The 23,734-nt window shown below is 39.5% G+C and overlaps 2 protein-coding genes across 5 annotated transcripts in view; both read right to left on the bottom strand.

The window, feature by feature from the left end:
* Window positions 1–6,206: 6,206 nt before the first annotated feature.
* Window positions 6,207–9,047, bottom strand: LOC311049162 (cytokine-like protein 1). The gene is made up of 4 exons (XM_084062641.1): window positions 8,822–9,047; window positions 8,143–8,187; window positions 7,264–7,410; window positions 6,207–7,152 (listed from the first exon to the last, which is right to left on the bottom strand). Exons 1-4 carry the CDS (start codon window positions 8,966–8,968, stop codon window positions 7,051–7,053), a joined length of 441 nt encoding a protein of 146 aa, XP_083918767.1. The 5' UTR covers window positions 8,969–9,047; the 3' UTR covers window positions 6,207–7,050.
* A 737-nt stretch (window positions 9,048–9,784) lies between these two features.
* The window catches only part of LOC311048293 (limbin-like), a 30,935-nt gene continuing 16,985 nt past the window's right edge, over window positions 9,785–23,734 (bottom strand). For all 4 annotated transcript variants that reach the window (XM_084061464.1, XM_084061466.1, XM_084061465.1 and 1 more), the window contains 9 exons: window positions 23,295–23,605; window positions 20,086–20,278; window positions 18,195–18,338; window positions 17,410–17,637; window positions 16,264–16,481; window positions 15,821–15,908; window positions 13,736–13,911; window positions 11,542–11,643; window positions 9,785–11,013 (listed from right to left, as the gene is read on the bottom strand). In XM_084061464.1, the coding sequence (XP_083917590.1) occupies window positions 10,638–11,013; window positions 11,542–11,643; window positions 13,736–13,911; window positions 15,821–15,908; window positions 16,264–16,481; window positions 17,410–17,637; window positions 18,195–18,338; window positions 20,086–20,278; window positions 23,295–23,605 (1,836 nt within the window). In that variant the 3' untranslated portion in view covers window positions 9,785–10,637. The remainder of the gene's footprint in view (window positions 11,014–11,541; window positions 11,644–13,735; window positions 13,912–15,820; window positions 15,909–16,263; window positions 16,482–17,409; window positions 17,638–18,194; window positions 18,339–20,085; window positions 20,279–23,294; window positions 23,606–23,734) is intronic.

Genomic DNA, 23,734 nt, shown 5'->3' with positions numbered 1-23,734 from the left:
CCAATCATCTATTGAGAATTTAAGAGGGAAACATTTTCTTATGTGGGCTAATGAGGCAGCATTTGTTTTAAGATACAATAAAAAAACATTAAATGTGATGGAAAATTGCCTGAAACCTCTATAAACAAAATGATTAAAACACACAAAATACAGCTTCACTGAGCCTTTAATTTAAATACGTTTCTGATCTGTCTTTTACAAGGCAATTTATTTCAGCAAAGCAGAGAATCATTTCTGTCACCCTTTGGCTAAATTAGTAGGCTTTTTTTACAACGCAGCACTTAACATTTTTTTAGTGCAATGTCACAGAACATAAAATTGTGAAATGACCCGATCCCCTGCTGTTTAATTGTTGTGTTTTCTTTTTGGATTAATGCTACAAAATTAAACTTGGATCCTGCATTCCCTCCAGCATCTAATGATTACCAATCAACGAAGCAATTAAGCTTTACAACTGTGTGGCCTGACTTCTAAACAAGCCTCCTGTCGCTGAACACAAGAAATACTTTCTTTCTTTCTTTCTTTCTCTTTCTTTCTTTAAGGAAGGTCATATTTTCCCAGAATTGTACTGTGATGTGTTACAATGTAATTTGTGTGTGTTATATCAACACACACAAATCGACAATAGTACAGTCAATTAACAGGTAGGCTGATAATCAATAAAAAGGGAGTATGCACCTGCATTCTAAACCTATAGAAGCTTGTTTTTGTGTGTATTCTCCTACTGATGACATGTTTTGAATGAACCAGAATCTGCAGTCAACATTGCTGTAAGGTGATTACTTAATATCTCTATTCCCAAGTAAGTAAGTGTTGCTGAGGGGCTTGACGAAAAGCAGAGCTTCAAAGTAGGCTAGTGGCCATAGAACCCAAGGCAGTTTTGAGTGATTCCAGACGAGGTAAAATTAGGAAATGTATGATCCAATGTCTAAATAAAGTTCTGGATAATGAATGAAGTTGCTTTGCAGTAAGTAAATACAGGAGGCTTGAGGGGACCAATTGTTTTACATTCCTTTGGAGGACACATTGTGCACACATACAAAAGGCACATTATATAATATTAGTTACACCTTACACATCTCTTTTATTTTAAAATATATATTTTTCCATGCAATGCATCAAGAGGCGGATCAGGATGGGGACGACAACAATATTTTGGCTTCAAGTTATGCTGAGCATAATAAAGGCTTTCATAACCCACACAGGAGGCCACAAAAAGTAGGTGTATACCTTAATGCTTAGCTATAGCTAACTATAGGCCTCTATAATAGCATACCAAATCCTCAAATAATAAGGGTTAGGGTTCAAACCTCAGTCTAACTGCACTGCTATATCAGTACCTAATGTCCACCATTTGCATCTCCTGTTTCTGTCCTGCTGGTGGTACCTACAGTATGTCTCCCATGTGTCTCCATACCTTCTCAAATTATACATTAATGTAGCTCTGCTAACTTCTTTTATCTCAATGATTCCCAATCAATACCCATATAAAACACTATTATGCTTCCAACTGAGCACTGTTATAATCTCACCTGTGTGACACGATCTGTATCTCCAGTCCCGATTCTGTCCGCTGCAGTCCGCAGGTAGCAGTTAGCAGTTCATCACCCTGACCCTGATAAAAAAAAACAAGATAGGCTGCACGTTTAGCCTACCTACATGACTCAAACACCAAACTAGCCTATATTGTGTTCTATGAGACTAATTAGTCCTGTCAATTGTGTGTATTATAGTGCATTTAGTAGTCAAAACTACTGAGTTTTGGGTTGTGTAGGGTAGGCCTTTACCTTACACATCCATTGCGCAGCTGATTAATAATCCCAAAAAATTGCCTCACTGACAGTCAGTGACCGACTTCCATTGTACAATGAATACAATAGGCTATAACAGATCAAAACAAAACAAAACCCAAAACCCAGTATGGAGTTTGTTTTGAAGAAAAATGTAAACTTATGTGCTAAAAGCGTGACTTTGAGTCTGTTTCACCATACAATGGAAGTCAATGAGTCACTATTTTTGGATTAGGCCTATTTCTGCACAACAGAGCAATATCTCGCCAATTGGACTATACTGTAGTTACATCATGACAACCTAGAGAGTTTAAAAGTCCCGCTAGCCCTAGAGGCCGTGCTGCTCCTTACATCCATCCGTTCTACATGAAAAATAAATAATTCATTATATTAGGGGGCCAAGCACGTCAGTACCCTTTTGTTTTTGTTGGTTATATTCTTCGTCCGCCGTTTTTTTGCAGTTCTGGCTTAACCGTGCAGCAAACTTGGCAATATGGTAGAGGGCATGGCTATGCCACACGGTCAAGAAATGAAACTCACAACCATTGGCCAAAGGGTAATAACCTGACACCGTCAAATGGAAGAAGCTTGCGACACAACTTTGTTTCACAGGCTACTTCCATCTGAGACTCCGTAAGCAGAATCGATGACAGACGTTTTTTCTTTTTTTCAAGCTACTAGGCAGGTGATTGGATGATCCCGCCCCTAGCAGCCGCTGATTGGTTCGAATACGCAGCGACCGGCCAGCGTAACTCCCTGAGAGATTCCAGATCAGGGTGTGTATTGAATTGATGACTCAATACCGCCCTCATCTGGCTAGTCAGGTTAAAAGGGTAATGCTACAGCCATGAAACTTCATTGCACATAAGCGTCTCCTTACGACGAACAACTTTGTCACTTTGAGCTCTGACCTTTAGATCTTCTGCCATTTTTAATTATATGAAAAAACGTTAAATTAGAACTTCTCCTGGGAGTTTTGAGCAATCTGCATGAAAGTCTCTACATATGAACTTTGGACCAATATCTAAAATCCCATTTGGAGAGAAGTTTGTACGTGAAAAGTTTGTATGGGCCTCCATGACCATGAGCCAATGAATATTGCAATTTTATGAAAATTATTCTTCTGCTCCTAACTACATAAATGTTTTTTTTTCGACACCTTGCTTGCAGTATGGTACAGGGTCATGAAAAACTACAGAGATACAAAACTCAGCCATGAAACTTCATTACACATATGCATCTCCTCATGAGGAACAACTTTGCCTCTTTGACCTATGACCTCTGACCCTTAGATTTTCCACCATTTTGAATTATATGAAAAAATGTCCTCCTGTGTTTTTTTTGCGATCTGCGCGAAACATTCTACACTCAAATTTTGGAACAATAGCTAATCTATATCGGCGTAAGTACGGTGGATTTGTTTTAATGATTTATTGTCATGTCAGTCTTGTCATGTCAGTCCCTCCTGGTACACACAACACCACTGACCCCTTTCTTAACAAGCTGAGGAAGGCTTGACACTGAAACGCTATTAATTAAAAAGTACCAGAAGGTTTATTTTTTTAACTGGCAGTCTTGACTGAGGGGGCTCGATGGTCTGGTTGACGCCCCCCTCCCAATTTTGAAACGTATTTCCTAGTGAAACAGGGGCATGGCGCATGACAGAAGGCAAAACTTTATGCTTTTTATCAAACTTAAACAGGGCAGTTGTAACTGAATAAGTAGAGAGGACGCCTGGGAAGCAGAAGATCACAGGTTCGATTCCGGGCCCCGGCTAAACCGACTAGCCAGGAATACTGATGAAAAGCTATAGCCTGATAGATTAGAATGCTACAATTGTTGTGTAAATGAAGCAGAGAAACTGGCAAACTTCTTCATAACTGAATTTTTAACACGAGTTTGAAATCTACCATTATAAGCAACCTAATAGAGACATGCATTTTAATATCCACGATCCCTCAGAACTCTGCTCAGCGGTTTCCAATGCTCATTTGCTAATTGCATGGTCTTCTTTCTCTCAAGTTCAACATCTTTCTATGGTTTATTGCGCATATTGCATATTTATTTTTGCATATTGCATTGCTTGGACCCCGTATTGCTGCTTGCAACTATATTTATTATTATTATTAGAAGTAGTAGTAGCAGTATAGAGAGACAGAATTGAGTAGGCCCTACTCAGTAGAGGACATGTATATTCACAGAGTGTTGAAAATTATCTACAAGGTCTACAAGGTCACAGCATAGTGAGATTGAGCATTGTGAAATTGAGTTTGAGAGTGTAAAGATTACGTTTTGGTTATTATTGAGCACAGGAAGTAATTGCTGGCAATCTACCCTTTTGATTTTGAGATATCTTGTGTTCAATTGGACATCTTGGCCCAAGGGTGGCGCTAGAGGAAAGGCCATGGGTTCACCAAAATCGTTCTCAGGGACACTTCGACACACCTGACCAGAATGGCCTCTAAACCACTACTGTAAGCTATGGCCAAACAGGGAACCCACCACAACCCACACACGTATAGGGGCAGGAAGTTCATACAATAAAAACATGGCAGTGTTTATTACAAAACGACAAAGTTGGAGAAACATACCTGCAATAGCAGTTGATGTTGAAAACAAGAGCTCCTCCAACAGGCAAACTCAGGCTCAGGCTGAGACAGACCGACTCATTAATGAGTCGGCCCAGCGCCTTAACTATATTGTCGTGGTTATGATCTTCAGCATCCCAAAATGTTCTCATGTAACTCCTTCTGCACTCCCTTCACTAACCTGTAACTTCCTGTTGCTGCCTGCATCATGTTCCAAAAGGTAACAGGAAGGGTAGGTATATACGTGTGTGTAGGCCTATATATATAGTGTATCTTCTGTAGCCATGCCTTCTTTTCCTAGATATAGGGATGAAAATGGTTCTATCCTAATAAATAAATAAATAAATACAATATGACTTTATCGATGTCGTGACGTCTTACCTGCTGGACAATTCAAGTAATACAAGTAGCCTATTTGTAGTGCATGCATCAGAAAATGCAACAGAGGGCACCAGAGTCCACAAATAAAACTGCAAATGTACAGGTAAACCAACCATGTCCCTAGTGGCCTAGTCTTTACTGATTGCATCTCACACCACTTCACCATTACATGAGACCTGCTACTTATTGCAGACACATTAATGATCACAAACAAACAAACAAACAAACAAACAAACAAACAGAAATAAGGTAGTTCCCCAAATTACTGTTAATTTTCATTGGGTCCCCATTCATATTAGTTAATATAGCATCAAAATCAGTTTAACCACCTATTCAATCTCACAATGCTGTGACCTTGTAGATTATTTGTAGACCTTGTAGATTATTTTCAAGAGTAAAAAATAAAAATAAAAAGATTAAAAAAAAATGTTAAATATTTTTGCATCATATGAACAACACAAATCTTGTATGAGGGTACACTGGCACACACGTTTTCAGATGGGAATCCGTGGCCAAATACATGCTAGTTGGGGGTCCTTGAGATGAAAAAGAGGACCACTGCTATAAAGCATTGTTATCAAATGGTCCTACAGAACTTAAACTCAGCTGAAGAACCAGCAGAGAACCTCAAAAGAACTATGCATGCAGGGGCTTTAACATGTTATTTCCATGTGCTACAATGTATACTGTGGCACCTCAACCACAAAGAACCATTGAAGAACCACTATTTTGTGTGTACTAGAATCGATCAGTGGTTCCTAACCTTGTCTGGAACAGGGCCCACACACGAAACCATTTGTGGCCTACCCATCTAACCCCTTAACACGACAGCCGAATGGATGAATAGAATCAACTTAGTATACTTTAAGTTCTTATTTATCGGTATCACTATAAAACATATGTTACAAGGTTTTTTTTTAAATGACATGTAAAATTGTGTGTACTAGATGAGTGGTTCCCAAGCTTTTCTGGATCAGGGCCCACTTGAAAATCTCGAAAGTGTTTGCGGCCCACCCATCTGACCACTTAACACAGAAGCCGAATCGATCAATAGAACCAACGTAGTAAACTTTAAGTTCTTATTCAGGCCTATTGGTAAAACCCATTTTACAATGTTTCAAAGAAGAAGAACATGATCTTTTAAAAATATGAATGTTATAGCTTATTATCACTAAAATATTATTGTTTTGTCAATTATTTTGGGGCCCACTTGCCATACCCTCCTGGCCCACAGGTTGGGAATCACTGTACTAGATAGACTGGCAGACTGAAAGAAAGATAGATAGATACATGTACAGACAGATAGAAAGATAGATAGATACATGTAAAGACAGATAGACAGATGGATACATCATATACAGATAGAAAGATGGATAGATACATCATGTACAGACAGATATAAAGATAGATAGATACATGTACAGATAGATAGACAGGGATTCAGGGATACATGAAAACTGATTTATTACTTAATATAAGATACAGATGGAAGAATAATAAGGCATACATGAAAAGCACACCGTCACAAACTATTTCAGGATGTTTTATTCACCAAAGATGACCTGTAAACTGCTGCATATTTGCAATATTCTATGTGGTAGTGAGACCATACCTTGTATTTGCATCTTTGCTAGAGGTAATGACTATGACCAAACATTCCCTGGTATATGAACAGCAGCATTTTCATCAATTCTCACATTAATTCAAATTATATATAAAACATAATGTTAAAACATGCTATGCTAGGCTTATCATTACCCTATCTATGGTATTTCTTACAGTATGTCTTCAAACATCATGTCAAATACTCAAATGTTTACAAAAGGCAACGTAGTATACCAATTAGAAACATTTTAGTCACGCCAAGGGTTAGGCCAACACAAGATATTTTTCTTAACGATACATGAACCTTTGATCAGCCCCTAGTACATAAGCAGCGCTAAGTCTGGCTCACAAACATTTCTTATTGGTTTATTATTTCAAGGTTTTCATCGGCATGGCTGGCATTCAGCAAATTTCCTGTGGAAAGTTCTCCACTCCTTGATGGAATGTAGCCACACACATGCTGACTAACACAGGCCTTCCAGTAAAGCCAATAACACAAGCTCAGCTAGGTAGGTAAGAGTTGAAAGAGCACTGCATGTTTGTGTAGCCTTTAAACATCATACGCTGTACTGACATAAAACAAGACGTATAGGCTGTCTGATGGTGGTATATACTACCATTCTGTGTTCCTGATATGTGTAGGCTATTTTGCATTAAAGCAGTGAAGTGAATATCTGCCTCTCGTCTCATCTGTCTTCTTGTAGAAGCTGCAGTCTGTCTTCTCCGTAGCGAGGGACACTATGTCCAGTATCGATGGCCTCGCAGTCATCTGTGAAGAACACAAGGTCCTGTGGGGGCATCCACACATGCAAACACAGCACAAGGAGTCAAGCTTCATGTCAGTTTCAATAGTGTCAGATGCTGAACATGAATGCTATGTACTTTTATGTTTATCTTACCCGGTAACAAACTTTGTTTATGATGACATACAAGTTCTGCATTTTCCGTTTTAGCTGAAGCATTCCTGGACGGTCTTTGCAGTATTGGCTGGGATGGTTTAGCAGCACGTAGAGAAAATCACGGAGCTTGGCAGATATGCAGGCGTTCTAGAGTGACATAATTATCATATTAGAATGTGAGATCATGCCAATATAAGAATTTCATCCAAGGTGTTTCCCCCACTTGGCAGTGACTTCATTATGTCATGTTAAATTAATCATCTTCACTTGTGATTGTGTTAAAAGGTAGGGTAAGTGATATTCTTTGGTTAAAACAAAACGTTTATTTTGTTAAAAAGGTTAAAGCCCTAATAGCCTATTATGATAGTAATCATTGCTATATAGTGTTTGTTCAGGGGTCTCCTCATCTCTCCAGCTCTTTTATAAACAGAAAAAACATTAGGTGAGTTGCCTAGTTTCACCCAATCAGGAGAGATTACCCATTTATCAGCTTACATTTTATAGTGTTCCAGTTCCAATTTTGTCAGCTAATTTCTTTGTGTCATCACTTCCAACTTGACTTGTTTAATCTGTATCATGTGTGAGTTGTCTCTCCTGATTGGATAAAATTGGTATCCTGACCTGAACATTTATTTTCTGTTTAGTAAAGAGCTGGAGAGACATGTTACTGAACAAACCGACTATAAAGCAATGATTACTATCAGAATATAGAGCTATAACACTTATTTTAACAAAAACATATCACTTACCCTACCTTTGATTCTGAACTAGTCAATAGGACCATTTAAAAATAAAAACAAACAAACCAACAAAAAACTCTTAGATTTCTGGCCTTTAAATGATGTAATTTACATATACTGTCATGTTGCTGTAACTTACATGTACATCAAGGAAGATGATGGGCAGTGCCTCAGCACAAGTTTTCTGTAATCAAAACCAATGGCATCATCATTAGGCAAATCACCATTTGTCAATTAAAGTTAGTTGACCAACCTGCACATTATAAATTAGCAGTGGTGGAAAGTAACTAAGTACATGTACTCAAGTACTATACTTAAGTATAATGTTTTGGTATTTGTACTTTACTTCCAATTTCCAATACTTTTACTTCTACTCCACTTAGCCTACATCTCAGAGGCAAATATTGTGCTTTTACTCCACTACAATTATTTGAAAACTTCAGTTACTAGTTACTTTGTAGATTTTTATTATTATTACAAAACATACATACCTACTAAATAGCCCTTCTATTTTCAAAAGATTTTATACATTTTAGACATATGATAACTTGTGAAACGGGACATTCTTCATAATGAGTACTTTCCACTTTTGGTACTTTAAGTACATTTTGATATTATCAATACTCTTGTACTTTTACTCAAGTAAATTTTGAATTCTGGACTTTTACTTGTAAAAGAGTATTTCTACAATGCTTTATTGATATTTTAACTTACATTTTAGTAGTTTTTCCACCACTGCAAATCACCATTTGTCAATTAAAAGTTAGTTGTCCAACAGCATGCACATTATAAATGAGTCAATCTGAAACGTCTCTTACCGCGCGATGATACGTATGCAGTCTATCGAGCAGAGTCATGATTTCTTTGCTCAAACCCAGCGCTCTTGAATAGCAGGTCGGTGGAGCACATTGTGACACCAGCACAAAGCTGAGGAGACACAGAGAGACAGCGAGTCCAGCCTTCATTGTACGGGCTAGGGCTGGTCAGTGATCACTGACCCTTAGTTAGAGCGACTGGACTGTGGAGTGGACGGACCATAGAGTTAAAAAAAATAAGGGACGGACTAGAGAAGCGGCCGCTTGGCTGCCGTTTTAAGGACGGTGTGCAGGGTAGGGAAAAAAAGGAAAGGACGATGACGTTGACAAGAGCAAAAACATTTAAATTTTCAGTGCAATTGGGACAAGACGTTATTTTTCACATGCAATATCACATAGTCAGTGGTGGAAAAAGCACTCAATTTTTTTTTACTTAAGTAAAAGTATCAATACTGCAATTTGGAAATACTCTGTTACAAGTAAAAGTCCAGAATTCTACTTGAGTAAAAGCACAAAAGTATTGTTATGAAAATGTACTTAAAAGTAGCAAAAGTATAGCCTACTCATTATGCAGAATCTCCCATTTCACAACTTTTCAAATATGTAAAATATTTTTAAAATAGCAGATCTACAAGCTCACAATGCCTTGCATGAGGCATTGTGATCTTGTAGATCGGCTATTTTCAAATGGCCGACATGTATAGGGCTGAAGTGGTTAATGTATGTTTTGTAATAATAATCAAAATCTACAAAGTAACTTGTAACTAAAGTTTTCATATAATTGTATGTGGAGTAAAAGTACAATATTTGCCTCTGAGATGTAGTGTAGTATAAGTAAAAGTATTGGATATTGGAAATACTCAAGTAAAGTACAGATACCTCAAAATTGTACAGTACTTGAGTACTTAGTTACTTTCAACCACTGCATATTGTCACGATAAATCTAACAAACACAATAGGCATATATCCGTTTTTTTGTTTTTTTAATTTGTGATACAGTAAGACAATTTAAATAACTGGACACAAGGCCTACTTTTACCCGTTGCAAATGTAATGGTAGGCCTTTTTTGAGGTGGTGTAGGCCCTATTTGTATCTGCATTCAGCATTCTCAGAAGAGTCAATCACGATGAGAACTTGTCATATCTGTTTTGTGACAAAAACTGTGTCAAATGCCCATTTCTGCCCTGACATATCATACACAGTCTATAATAAATGATACAAAAAAAATGTTAATGTACAAAATAAAATCAGCTGCCTTTACTTATAAAAAGGGGGGAAAAGTCAATTACTAAACAAAATGTTAATATCACAACAATTTTGTTGCACAACATATTTTGGTATTCAGTAGGATCTATATTATTTTACCATGAATGAAGTGTCATCATGCATGATATCATTGCTGTCAGGTGAAAAACTTGTGTGTCCAAAACCGTCCCTTTCTTTATTATTATTTAAAACAATACAAAGTAGTGAAAATAGCTGATCGACAAGCTAAGCTCACAACACGAACACGGTGCAACGTGTTGTGAGTTTGTATGTCTGCTATTTTCACTACTTTTGTGCGATTGATTGATTGATTGATTGCTTGCATACTTTATTAGCAGTTTGCAACAGAAAAAGCACAGGAAAGTACAGTTCAATACAAGGTCAGCCAAGAGTTGACACTCTTGTATTTCCCCTCTGGGATAAATAAAGTACCTAGCTACCTAACTATGATGAAGTAGGGCAATAATTGACAAAATAGAATTGAAATATGGGGCTACAAGGTTTCTGCCAAACAGCGACGATATAGCAAAATGAAGGCACCGTTTGGAAACCTCAGTGTAGGCATGTTGTTGGAGCTACTGAGCCCTTCTTCAGATTGAGAAAGTTCCTCTTCCTTTTTCTCCTGGGGGCAACCACGCGGTCATGTGATTCTGGCGGATCTCGAAACACAAACACCCGTTCGCCAGTGGCAGGGATGCCTAGTATCGTTGATGATGACCTGGAAGTAGTAGCGTCTGCCTCCACTACTCCTTCTGTTACGGTGCATTGGCGCTGCTGTAAAGAAGATTTGTTAACAGGCTGCTGTATGTCAGGAGGATCACAGTCCTTTTGCTTCTCCTCAACCAACACTGGAATGACATCTCTTAGTGCCTCGAGCCGAGGACTGTGAAATAGCTTTTCCATCAGATTTGGCCTCTTCTCCTGAAGTCTGGGGGATTGGGAGGACAAGTGAACGTTTGTTAGTCAAACAACTGTGTAATTTGTTCATTTAACCACACGAACCCTAGTGTCCCCATATACTGGGCATGTCATAATAGGCTAACACTCAGGCGAAAATAACAGATCTATAAGCTCACAACAGTTGCATCGTGTTGTGAGCTTTTAGATCGGCTATTTTAGGCAGAGATGGTGTAGACTGGGAGAAAAAGGAGGGGACCTTTTCTCAAGCCTTGGGGGACCTCAGTCAACTAAGTATATAGGCTATAGACCATATTCACATGGCGGCCATTTTGAAAATTTACATTGAAAGTGCCACCCCGTTGCTGTGGCAATGGGGGTGGCATTTCATTAACTTAATAGCAATATGGCCGCCGTGTGAATATGGCCTATAGGGGTTTAAGTGGTGGGTTGAACTCATGATATTTAAACAGATTTGTTTTCAGTGGTATGGTATTGTGCCTAATGAACGTAGCAGATTGTAGTATAACGGAGTAATTTGCTATGTAATTGAGCTCACCTTTGTCTGTCCTTGTTATCCATGTTATGGCTCAGCATATTCCGAACCACTATGTCTTTCCTTAGTTTGACCAGCATAGTTCTACTTGATCCTTCAGGACACCTGTGATAAGAAAGCATTGATAGTGAGCCTGCTAATGAAAAAACAACTTCAGTAGACAATGGCAGCTTTGATTTAACAGTGCAGCATGTCTCTTGAATGGAATGCTGTGTTTTAGTTACCCTACCATTTCTGCAACAAAAAAAGCACCCACAAGTTACCAAGGACAAATATTACTAGCACTACAGCAAATTCCAAATCCAGGAGCCTGCAATCTTTCAGCAAGAGTAAAAGTTTTCCAGATGGTGTCCATAATACGTTGTGAATCTGTGAGGACTCCATGGCCTATAAATCAAGGTGAATTGTGGAGAGAATCCCTCATGGTTAGTGAAGGATTGATGACAATCAATGTTAAGAGAATATTGAAAACTGTTCAACTGTTTGAAAAATAAACTATGTAGAAATATAGGTGCCCATGTGAATTGTAATTGATATCATTATTGAACAGTACACAAAAAAAGCTTTATGATTTACAGTTAATAAGATGCAGCTGTTGAAATCCCTTCATGGCTTGCATATTATGACACTTTAATTAGTCCCAACATAATGTGGAGGAAAATGTCTTACACCTAGAAGACACCAAATAGCCAAACACCAGAGATGTTACATCTTGGTCCAATCTAACCATTTTTATTCCCTTGTCCTTTGGCTAGACAGCTCCGGGTCCAAGGGGACTTCGTTCATAGAGCATTATCTCAAAAACAGCCCAACCACAGTGTGGGCCAGACAACAGCTGTACGTATTCCACAGACCGAGCCAATGGATTACGAGGAGATGGAAATAGAATGATGATATATGATTTGATATTTGGCCTAATGGGGGGGAGAGGTCCCCCGTGGGACCTCATAGTCAGGTGAGAGTTGTTAGAGACACCAGCAGTTTGGGTTGGGTGAAATGACAGCAAGCTGCAGTGAATAATATCATAATTTACTATGCGCTCACATTAAATCACTCAAAAGGTGTTGAACTTTGAATTATTAGGAGTCTATGTTCTTCTTAGAAACACAAAAATAAAGCTATTCCCAGATTTATTCTTTAAACTGTAAAAAAAAAAAAAAAAAGAAACTTGAAAAGGCCCACAATGGAAAATGTGGATACTGTCACATGATGACAATGGCTTTCAGAGAGTTGCTTAGTGTTCATTCAAGTTCAAACGAAATGTATTATGCAGACAAAAACTTGGCTCGAGAGTTTGAAGAGCTAACCACATCTTGTATGATGATCAGTGGCTTGATATAAATTCCCCCTTTTCTCTGAAAGAGAGACAGGAGCTGTCCACAGTATTTTGGACACAGATACATTAACCAATTCATCAGAAGTTGAGGTACAAAATATGTGATTATTGTCCTATTGAAAGGTAAATCAGTGTGTTTATGGGTTTTAAATACACAACAAAGAGCAGTCAGCCTTTACAGGTAAATGCCAGTATAGCTCTCACTTACTGACAGACTAAATGCCAAACATCTGTTGTAGGCTGCATATGGCTGCAAAATTGCTAGCTGTGGGGGGTTTGGACTTGTCATGTGGAGACATTTAAAAAAAAAGAATCTAAAAATGTACTTTTTCAGTAACACATGGTTCTGTGTGGTGGTAAGATCTATTGATTTTCCAGTCTGAAAACAATACATTTGTGATGAGTCTATTCATGGCCCTTCTGATGAGAATCATTCTGATGAGACAGCAAAGTACTCTGTTACAATATTCCTCAGAACTGTCTGTGAGATGCTGCTTATGCATATATTCCATCATCATGTTACAGAACCTTCAAAAGGTTAAATTAAGTTATGATAGGAAAATAGACGGTTGCTCTAATCTATTTTCCTCAATTGGGTCCAAATTCAAAATACTGTATCATGGTTACTAAACGGATAAGACATGATTTAGGAGTTTAGCTATTTCTCTAACAAGCCCCCTGATGTTTGCCAAGGTTATAGCAATGGTAATACTTGTTGTACTGATTATCTTTTGTAGGTTAAAAAAAAGCATAATAATGTTCTGCATTGTATAATGTAACTCTTGTATCTAGTGAGTGTGGATCTCACAATGTGGTAAACGTAAGACTCAGGCCCCTATTTTTCCTAAAGCAGATTCTCACCCGGAGGGTTCCTGCTCCGAGGAGCATGAAACAGGAGGCTGTTTGGGGCAGAGGGCATCTATGATCGAGAGGAGCTCAGATTCAGGCAGGGTAGGGAGAAGAAGGCGCAGGGCCTCCAGGAGAACATCTGTAGATAGCTGACTCTGCCTCACCAGCTGCGATGCAAAATCTAAGTCCTGAGATGAAAAGAAAACAGGACTCAATCATAACATGACATACTAGGCAACAGTAGACAGAACAGACAAACTACCCATGAATAAACAGACACAGCATCATCATTAACATGAATACCAGTTTCCATCACTTGCATGAACAGACGCATTGAGTGACATTATTTAACCAGAATCCTATCATTCTATCATGAAGGTGGCAATGGCAAAATCTAACATCCCAATGCGTGCTGTAGCTAGCCTGCGTAAAATGGCACATTTAACACATTTTACATAGACTGGAGGAGATTTTCCAGCACAGACAGTGCAAACTCTCGAGACACCGAACACAAGCTATTTTTTTATTGGTGGTCTGCTGGCATGCTCTCTCAGATCCCTACAACTAAACCAGAGTGCTGTATCATGCCTGCCTGGCCTTCAACCTCCCAAAAATATTCATATCTCCCCACTTCTGTGCTCCCTTCACTTGCTTCCTGTTGCCGGTTGCATCCAATTAAAAACACTATTGATGACCTACTAGATGATATGATCCACCCCTACATCCTTTCCCACACAGCAAACACTGTCTGTCTGTCTGTTAGGGGTGTGCCGATACACTAATTTCACGAAACGATACGATACGATATTGGGCTCACAACTTCGATACAATTTCGATACGATACGATACGCACTTTTTTATTATGAAAATATATGGGGGAGAAAAAAAGCAAATGTGCAAACAAATAATTCTGTTTTTGCATTATTCAGACATGCAAACTTGTAGCTTTTCAGCTACAATAGCCGTTTTGAATCCAAATAGGGCAATAGTGTGACACCTGACCCCCCAAAAAAAAACATGTTGTCACCCTTTTCACCTCGGGGCTGTTTGCATGCCTGATTATTATGATTGTAAAAAAACGAAAACCAAAACGTATCGCGATATATCGCGGGACGATATATCGGCACACCCCTACTGTCTGTCTGTCTGTCTGTCTGTCTGTCTGTCCCTCACCTCCGTACAACACCCTGGCCAACGCTCAAAGCAAACAAGACTCTGCTCCCTCCTGGCTCTCAAGCTGTGGAATGACTGCATTGTCTGCATTTACTCATCCTAACTATTAGGAGCAGTGGGTGTTATTAATACAGGGCAGTTAGTGGTTAATACAGAGCAGTTAGGGGTTAAGCGTCTTGCTCAGGGACACATCGACATAGTCTGGGCGAACCGGCAACCTTCCAATTCCCACACTCAGATAGACACATACTGTTTGCTTATCTGCAGATGCTAAGTATGTTATTTAGATCAGGGGTCTTCAAGGTTTTCAGGCCAAGGACCCCCTAGCTGAGAGAGAGATGAAGCAGGGACCCCCTCTATATCGTATAAAATTGTGTTTCAGATTCAACATTTTTTGTTTACGTGGTCTGCTCTTTTTTCCCTCTACACCTATACCTCTTTGCCAAAAATAGCCGATCTACAAGCTCACAACGCCTCGCAGCGTTGTGAGCTGAAGAGAACTTTTGGCCAAAGTTCTCTTCAGAAAAGGGATGCTAGGGTTCAAGTGGTTAAGGTAAAACAAAAAAATCCTATCACACAAAAAATTGGCGGACCCCCTATAGTAACTCTGAGGACCCCCTAGGGGTCCCGGACCCCCTGTTGAAGACCCCTGATTTAGGTAGTTGTTTATTCACATGCAAGGTTTGAGGTTGACCTGGTATTCTAGTTACATTGTAGCACTAAATTGTTTTCTTGGTACTTTATTTACTTGACTACTTAGCCTGTTGTTTGTACAACTGGATAAGAGCGTCTGCTAAATGCCTAAATTGAAAGATAAAATGTTTACATGTCCTCCTCACAATAGAATGACAGGATTCAGGATACAAAAATAAATTATACATTATACATTATACATTATATAGAAGGAGTCATTGAGAGTCAGACCTGGTCACAGTTTGCATACAGCCTCTTGAGTTCCAGTTGTTCCTTCAGATCCTCCGTGGCTTGACCCTGGGTCGTCAACCCTTGCAATCTGGTAGTGACGGTCGGAGAGAGTTAAAACATTGCAACAATTTGCAGAATAGAATTGATGATTGATGGAAATTAATCTGCATGAATAAAAGGTTTCGCAATCAGCCTTTGAAGATGTGGCACTGACACAACAGAACAGAACAAGATGGGGGCTCGCAACTCTCTTTTAAATGCTCCAAATTTTATTTACGGCAAACAGCAGCAGATTTCTGCTGTAAATAAATGTTTGAGCATTTAAAAGTGAGTTGTGAGCCCCCATCTTGTTTTTCATTATTCTGTTTTTGCAGTTCGGCACAGCACCAAGAAACAGGGGATGTGCGTTATTTTTTCTTTGAACCACTGACACAACAGCCCACCTGTCGGCCAACAGCAAGAAGACCTGGTCACACTTGTACAGCGCCTCCTGGAGGATGGTGGCCATCCTGTAGTCCTGCTGCACCTGGAACACTCTCTCCTCCTCCTCCTCGCCCTCTTCATCACTGTTGCTAGCTTGCTTGTCTCTGGGCTGAGCTTTCTCCAGGCAATCCAGTTCAGCCCTTTCCTTTTGAAGCTGCTGGTCTGCTTCGTCTAGACCCTGTACCCCCATCCAGAGTCAAATTAAAAAGGAGAAAGTTAATCTACTTACAGTAACACTAACATGTGCGGTCAGTAAGACTTTTTATGAGCCATGTGATGTGAAAATGTCACACAGCTTATTTTTCATGGTGGCGTATAACTGCGTTTTATACAGAGTCTGGATATTTAGAAAAACTTGTAGAAGCAAGACTCTTGGCACGGCATGACTAAAGTGCATCTAAGTCTGACCAGAACAATACAGTGTTTCCAATGTGAGGAAAGCAAACCAAACAATGAGCAGTCAAAGGAAAATCTTTATAAATGGATGGGGTGAATTGAAGAGAAAAACAAGATGGGCGCTCACAACTCACTTTTAAATGCTCCAAATTATTTATGGCAAACAACAGCAGATACGACGTTTCGACCTTTGTGGTCTTTTTCAAGTATATATATATACATATACTTGAAAAAGACCGCAAGGGTGTAAACGTCCTATCGGCTGCTGTTTGCCGTAAATAAAATTTACAGATACAACGTTTTGACCCTTGCAGTCTTTTTCAAGTACATATACATATACTTGAAGTATAAATCAAGCATATACTCAAGTATATATACATATACTTGAAAAAGACCGCAAGGGTCGAAATGTCGTATCTGCTGCTGTTTGCCGTAAATAACATTTGGAGCATTTAAAAGTGAGCTGCGAACCCCATATCTTGTTTTTCATGATTCTGTTTTTGCAGTTTGCCTCAGCACCAAGAAACGGAGGATGCGCGTTATTTTTTCTTTGAGTGAATTGAAGAGAAAGCACAGCAGAGTGAGAACAATGAAAACTAAAACTTTGTGAGAGTGGTGCCAGAAGCCAAGACGCTTGTTGTTGGTAATATTCCCACTGTCCTTGTGCTTGCCCTTCAAACACATCCAACTGGAGAGGATGGTAATCCTACCGCACAGTGGTTCTGTATACTCTGGGCCAAGTCCTGTGTCTCCAGGTGCTTTCCCTCTCTGAGCTGCTGGGGGAGCATGCTGTGCAGGGTGAGCATGGCTTTCGACGTCTCTAACACCTTGGTCCTCCTCTCTGCCTTCTGATAGTAGATGGCTGCCATCTGCATGGCCAGGCCGTCTGCCTGTGAGTGCAGCTCACTCTCTCTGTCCTTCTGCATCTCCTCCAGGACCTGGAACCAGAATGACAAACACGTCATATTGTAACAATTCAAAGTCCCATCCCTTTTGATTTAGAAAATGACTTCTGGTCCAGATTAAGGATGACTTGATTGACAGACATTTATACAAATAAAAATGTCAATATAATTTAGATAAATGCAATGGTTGAGCACTTTCATATCATTAAATATATATATTTTATATACGTGCAATTTACAACTTTTTGATGTATATCATAACATAAAATGAAAATTGTGTTTTTGGCTGCCGGTTAAACCGGTTAATTGGGATCTGAATTAATTGCATACATTTACTGAATATTAAAAAAAATGTAATGGACCGCTAATGTGATAATAAAAATAACGTACTCCCCTAGTTCACACAGAGCTATTTGCTCTTGGGTATGACCTCTGAGGGTCTAGAAGTAGTGACATGTGCTGATGTCTGATGTCAAGTAAAGATCAGCTAACAGCATCATACATCATAGACATCATAACTCAAAAGGATTTATGGTTATGATAATTCACTAGAGAGAGAGACTGTGCAGTTCTCTCCATCCTGTCTTCACCTTGTCCATGACACTGCTCTCCATCTCCTTCTCCTTGTCAAGCAGTTGGATCCTGTCCTCCAGTCGCTTGTGGAAGACAAGCAGCTCAGATGGGTCTGCTTTGTGTCTGGCCTCGCTGGATTTCCCCTTGGAGTGCGTCTTCTTCTGCAAAAGCCACAATGTTTTTGAGGTGGTTAAGAAAAAGAGCCCACAGCATACTCCCATGATGTGATTAACAATTGAAAATGCTGCAGAACCCATTATGATCTCCAAGCAACATTGTTCTGTCATCCCTTAGCCTCACAATTGATGTGGACCACATTGTTGGTTACACTGTTGGCCGCTATTCCCCACACTTGTTACTACATCAAAGAAAACATTAGTATTCACATTACTGCCCGCAGCAGTTTAGTTCAAGTGGCGGTCTGTGAATTTATTTCATTGCAATTATCTGCATAAGTGATCGTAAACAATAGCAAGACAACAGAGAGACAGCTAAATAAATGCAGGCATGCCCACCACTATCTACAGGAGCGATAAAACAAAAATACAATGAGAGAGGAAATACTAGGTTGAAAATAAGTTTCTGTTGTGGAGAAAACTATTCTGTGTACGTACATACAGTAGATAATTCTCCTTTCCGTGGATCTAGAACTTGGCGGTTCCTATTGTTCCAACCACCACTCCCAGGTGGAAACAAGTACGGTATGTGCTAGCGCACACTAGTAGGATAGCAAACAGACATAAACCCTGGCTTGTAACTAAATAACACACATTGCATTTTTGAAGTAAAAAACAGATGATTTATAAAAGAGGTATGATATTTTGGCATCAAAGCATTAGCAATTTGGCACAAAGCATTAGGCACAGCTACCCGTATAGTTAAATCAAAACTAGGTAAACTCAAACTGGAAAGATGGATCAAGTAAAAAGCGTTAACTCATTCACTGCCACTTTCTTTTTCTCACAGAAGAACCCAAGACATTGTGATCCGAAGATTTGCTGCTCCATTCACTTCTTGGTTAACGTATTACTTAAAAATCCTGTATCTCGGCTCCTGTGTACTTTTTTTTTACTATGTATTTTTGTCCGAGACATGCTATTTTCAAAGGCGTGTAAAAGCGAACGGGAGGTCGTGATGACATTTTTTTTTTCTTCGCGGAAGCACAGTGAAACCCTCTGTGATTAGCAACCATCAGGGGATCGATCATACTGGAGATAAATATTCTGTGACTACTTCAAAATGTAAGAAAATCGCTGGCAGTGGGTGCACACAGCCAGAAATAAGTCTGGCAGTGAAAGAGTTAATTGTATACTTTGGCCCCATGATGGTACACTCTTATAACCTCTTTGAACACATAAATAAAATCTATTTTCACAGTACTGAATTGTCACCCAATCAACCAATCATTCATTTAATTTAAAAAGAGAATACCATACATGCATCAATTTATAAAAAATCATGACCCCCTGGTATTTCAAAGAAACAGTGTTCAGGTAAATTGAGATGAAAGCTCCCTTCACCAATTAATGTCAACCATGAACGGAAACTTGCAAAATATATGTTTTTATGAGACAGTGATAAAAAGGGATGACAAAATGGGCTGCCTGTGACACAATGTTATAGAGGTTGTCTTCATTTTTCAGTACACTCACTCACCAGTTTATCAAGTTTGTCACTAGAGGGCACCACTATAATTAGTTTTGTCTGTGGCTATGTGCAATATAAGGCTTGATATACAGGTACTTAATTCTCACAGCACTTCGCACTCTTGTATTGTGTGCTTGTAGATCTTGTATAAGAGCTTATATATATATATTAATGATTACATTAAAATTTAATCAAAGAGCAGGCCCCAGAAACAAATAGATACAAATAGAATTTAAGAGTAGACAAGTTGTTTTTCCACACCTGTGTATGTGTTTTTTCGGTTTGCTCATGCATGTCTTTCCTCCAGGCAGAGAGGGCGCTGTGGAGTTTGGCCCTGGAGACGGCGTGAGGCAGCACCAGGCAGCGGTCCATCACAGACAAACACTTCTGGAACTCCAGCTTCATCCTCAGCATGTCATCCTCTGACAGGGTCAGCTGGGAGGAACACAGACACCTGGGATGGACAGACAGACAGAAAGACAGACCGTTTGTCATCATATACTGTAAATGACAACGATATGAAGAGGACAGACCATCATCACATCAGAGCAGTTCACTTTAGAAGTGAATTTAACTTTGAGAATGGAACCAAATGGATTTGTTTCCTGTGAGTATGTGTATTGAGTATCTGTCCTTCGCGTATCTTGAGAACCGTCCAAACGGTCGATTTCAAACTCTGCCCGTGTATCACAGAGCACTAGGCAAGGCGGTTGTCCAGAACCGTTGATCTGACCAATATGCCTATATAGGCATATATAGAGATCCGGTAGTCGAGAACCGCTGATCCAGCCGATATCCCCATATATGGGCATATCTTGATGAAATCAGGGATCTCCTTATATGGGCATAAAAGGGACATGGACAGACAGACACAGAGATCTCCACATGGGCATAAAAGGGACACAGGCAGACATACATACAGATATAGATAGCTCTACAGACCAGATCAGAATGTTTAAATGTTTGCAAACAAATGGGTATTTCCGGGTAGAATACCTATTATCAATGAATATTTACACAGTATAAAATAAAGTGTCCAGAACATGTCAACATGTTGATATTTAGAACAAAATTATATATTTCTAATAGTCAATACTCAATAACAATATCACAAGTGTCCTGTTCTTCCAGAAATAAGGTGTGATCAAGCACCCCTAATTTTCATGTCAGCACCTATTAAGAGAACATTCTACATAGATTCATATTTCCGCCTATGTAGGTATGTGTTCAAATGACTGTATCTCCTATTTACATTCAGATATTGACATTCAGTCTTTTTTTAGAATGTAGAGGAATGTCCTGACTTCATTTATGCCAAGTTTTAAACCTGTCAGAGCTTCCATTGTGAATCTACATTAGTTTTTATGCCTCAACCCCCAGACGGCCAGGCTTTATTTTTTGGTTGGGGTGTATAACTTTATATCAATTTGACCACTTTTGCAGTAAAATATTTTTACACAACAATCCATTTCATGTATGGGAGGCCTTAAGATGAAGAAAAACTATGTTGTGTTTGGTTCTACCTCCGGTAGGGGTACCTCCATTTTTTGGGGCCAATGGCCCTGATTCATAAAGGGATTTGCGACCATATTTTGTACGTACCGGCATTTAGGACAAGTCGTACATATCCACCTGATGCATAAAGATTTTTTGGTCTGTGTTTTGTGCGTCAGGTGCGCACGTTCTCAGGTCAGCCCCGAGGCTGGCGTACCAGGGCTGAAATGTGCGTATGTCTTTAGAATGCTTTATTCTTCATGCCAAAATCAATTACAACAGTGGCAAACCTCAAATAAAATATATATGTGCCCAACATTTGTCAACACATATGTATAAAAAATAAAAAATAAATGTCAAACGATGTATTGCCTATGCATAATATAGACATGATGTAGATTCCACCGCTTTTTATTTATTTTCTAGGCTATCGGTTCCATTTAGAGCTGAGCCAAAGTGTCACGTAATAATGAAAATAGGCTATAATTCCTTAATGAAACTGCGGAGGGACTGACGCACCAGTGGCCGTGCCGCGGTATTAATTTGTAGGCTAATAGCCTACTGTAGGCTACTCTACTGTATATTGATCACATGAACGCCACACACAACAGCCTAATAAATGTTACCATCTGATGAGGAAACTATAGTGATGAAAGCTATGTCCAGAAGATCCATTCCCCATTCAGACGCAGGACAGTGATATATTAATCCAAAATTAACTAATTTAATCAATAAGTAATCAATAAGCTCTGGTCCATAATCGGATAGCAGCGTTCCACTTGTATGCCCTGGATTTATTTTCAACATCATCTTTTTGATAACGTGAGCAATGTTATATCCTTTCCAGGTTATTAGTCTATTATTTGCTGGCGGGGTTAAACCTTGTAAACATTACTCATTACGTTCAGCTGATCCATCGTGCAATAGTGGGACTCGCTTCCAGACAGATCAGAATGATGTTCAAGTTCTCTGTCAGTGTCAAGGCATTGCGGCCGACAGCTGTAAGTTTGGACGAGAAGTTAAACTCCGGTGTTGCCAGATTTTGTGAGAGAAATAAGCAACCAGGTCTATGAAAATAAGCCCAAAAGAATCAACTGGCACTTAGGCCATTTATTATAAGCACTTTAATTAAACCGTTGTGAGCTTGTAGATCTGCTATATTTAAACAAAAATCTTGTAATACAATGTGGAATATTTGGAAGATTTTTTAAACATTCTAACAACACAAATCTGCCTCCAGCTGGCACAAAACATTTTCAGATGGGGCTTATAGGGATAAATTAGCCTACATATTAACTTGGGGGTCCATGACATAAAGATATTTGAGAACCACCGGTTAAAACAATTGAACAATTGTGAAGCAAGCCCAAATAACCAACTACACTTTAGAAACAAGCCCAAAAAACTGCACCCCACTTCTACCAATATTTACAAGCAACTTTACAGAAAAATAAGCGCAAATTCGCTTATAATAAGCGGACATGGCAACACTGTGCCGTAAAGTGACGTTAAAGTTGGATGCTGTTGGATGCAGACTTCGAGATTAATCAGATCCTACACCTGGTCATACGCACGTCTCTGTCATATACGACACCCCTTTTGAATCGCACGTCCGTTAGTGAGTACCAGAAATACGACCTCCTTTACGAACTTCATTTACACCATATTTACGACCCTCGTTATGAATCGGGGCCAATGTCACTAGCCTAACCCCTAACAATGTTAAACCTAAAAATAATATATAATTAAAACAAAGTCAACACAGTCAGCCCCGACTGAATGGTTGCAGAACTAACAGGCTAACGTTAGAACTGTTATATACATACTATCTATCATATGCCTTAGACTTTTCTTAGTCCCCCCCCCAATAAAGTTGTTTTCTTTGTTGTTTTCTCATGCCCCCCATGTAAAGCGTCTTTGAGATATTATTATTATATAGAATCATTTGATATTGTCAAGCAGTGTGTCATACATACCTGAAGAACGCCCGGCCCTTGGCTCTGATCTCCTTCTGCTCCTGTAACTCTCTCTCCATGGCCTCCTGCAGGGCCTCCCTGGTGCACCTGAGGGTGTGCACGGCTGACTTGCCCTCCTGGTGGAGCCTCTCCTGGGCCTGGAGGAGAGCACTGCCCCCTTGCCCCTGGCCCTGTCCGGAACCCGACTCTGGTTCGAGTTGGAGGAGGGAGCGCGGAGTTCCAGGGGGCCAGAGGGTTAGCAGAACCTGGGTTGCAGAAGGCTGGATGGATTTGACCTCTGCCATGGCGGTCTGTAGCACACGCATGGTCACCTATAGAACAGGGTGGAGTATGGAGACAGGGGAGGATTTTTATAATATTATTATTATTTGAAACTGTGCTAGTGGTGTAAATATAGCTGACAAGATGTTGCCATGGGTTTTCACATATTAGCAACAGCA

Source organism: Gymnoscopelus microlampas (genome assembly GCF_963454915.1).
Source record: "Gymnoscopelus microlampas genome assembly, chromosome: 7".
In the NCBI taxonomy this organism is placed as follows: Eukaryota; Metazoa; Chordata; class Actinopteri; order Myctophiformes; family Myctophidae; genus Gymnoscopelus; species Gymnoscopelus microlampas.
This window is presented reverse-complemented; position numbering and strand designations above follow the sequence as displayed.

Excerpts from the sequence above, each read along its gene's own strand:
- LOC311049162 (XM_084062641.1), bottom strand. The coding sequence starts at position 8,968 with ATGAAGGCTGGACTCGCTGTCTCTCTGTGTCTCCTCAGCTTTGTGCTG. Across the intron at positions 8,188-8,821 it reads TGCATACGTATCATCGCGCG|AAAACTTGTGCTGAGGCACT; the intron begins GTAAGAGACGTT and ends TTTTGATTACAG. Across the intron at positions 7,153-7,263 it reads TAAACAAAGTTTGTTACCGG|GACCTTGTGTTCTTCACAGA; the intron begins GTAAGATAAACA and ends ATGCCCCCACAG.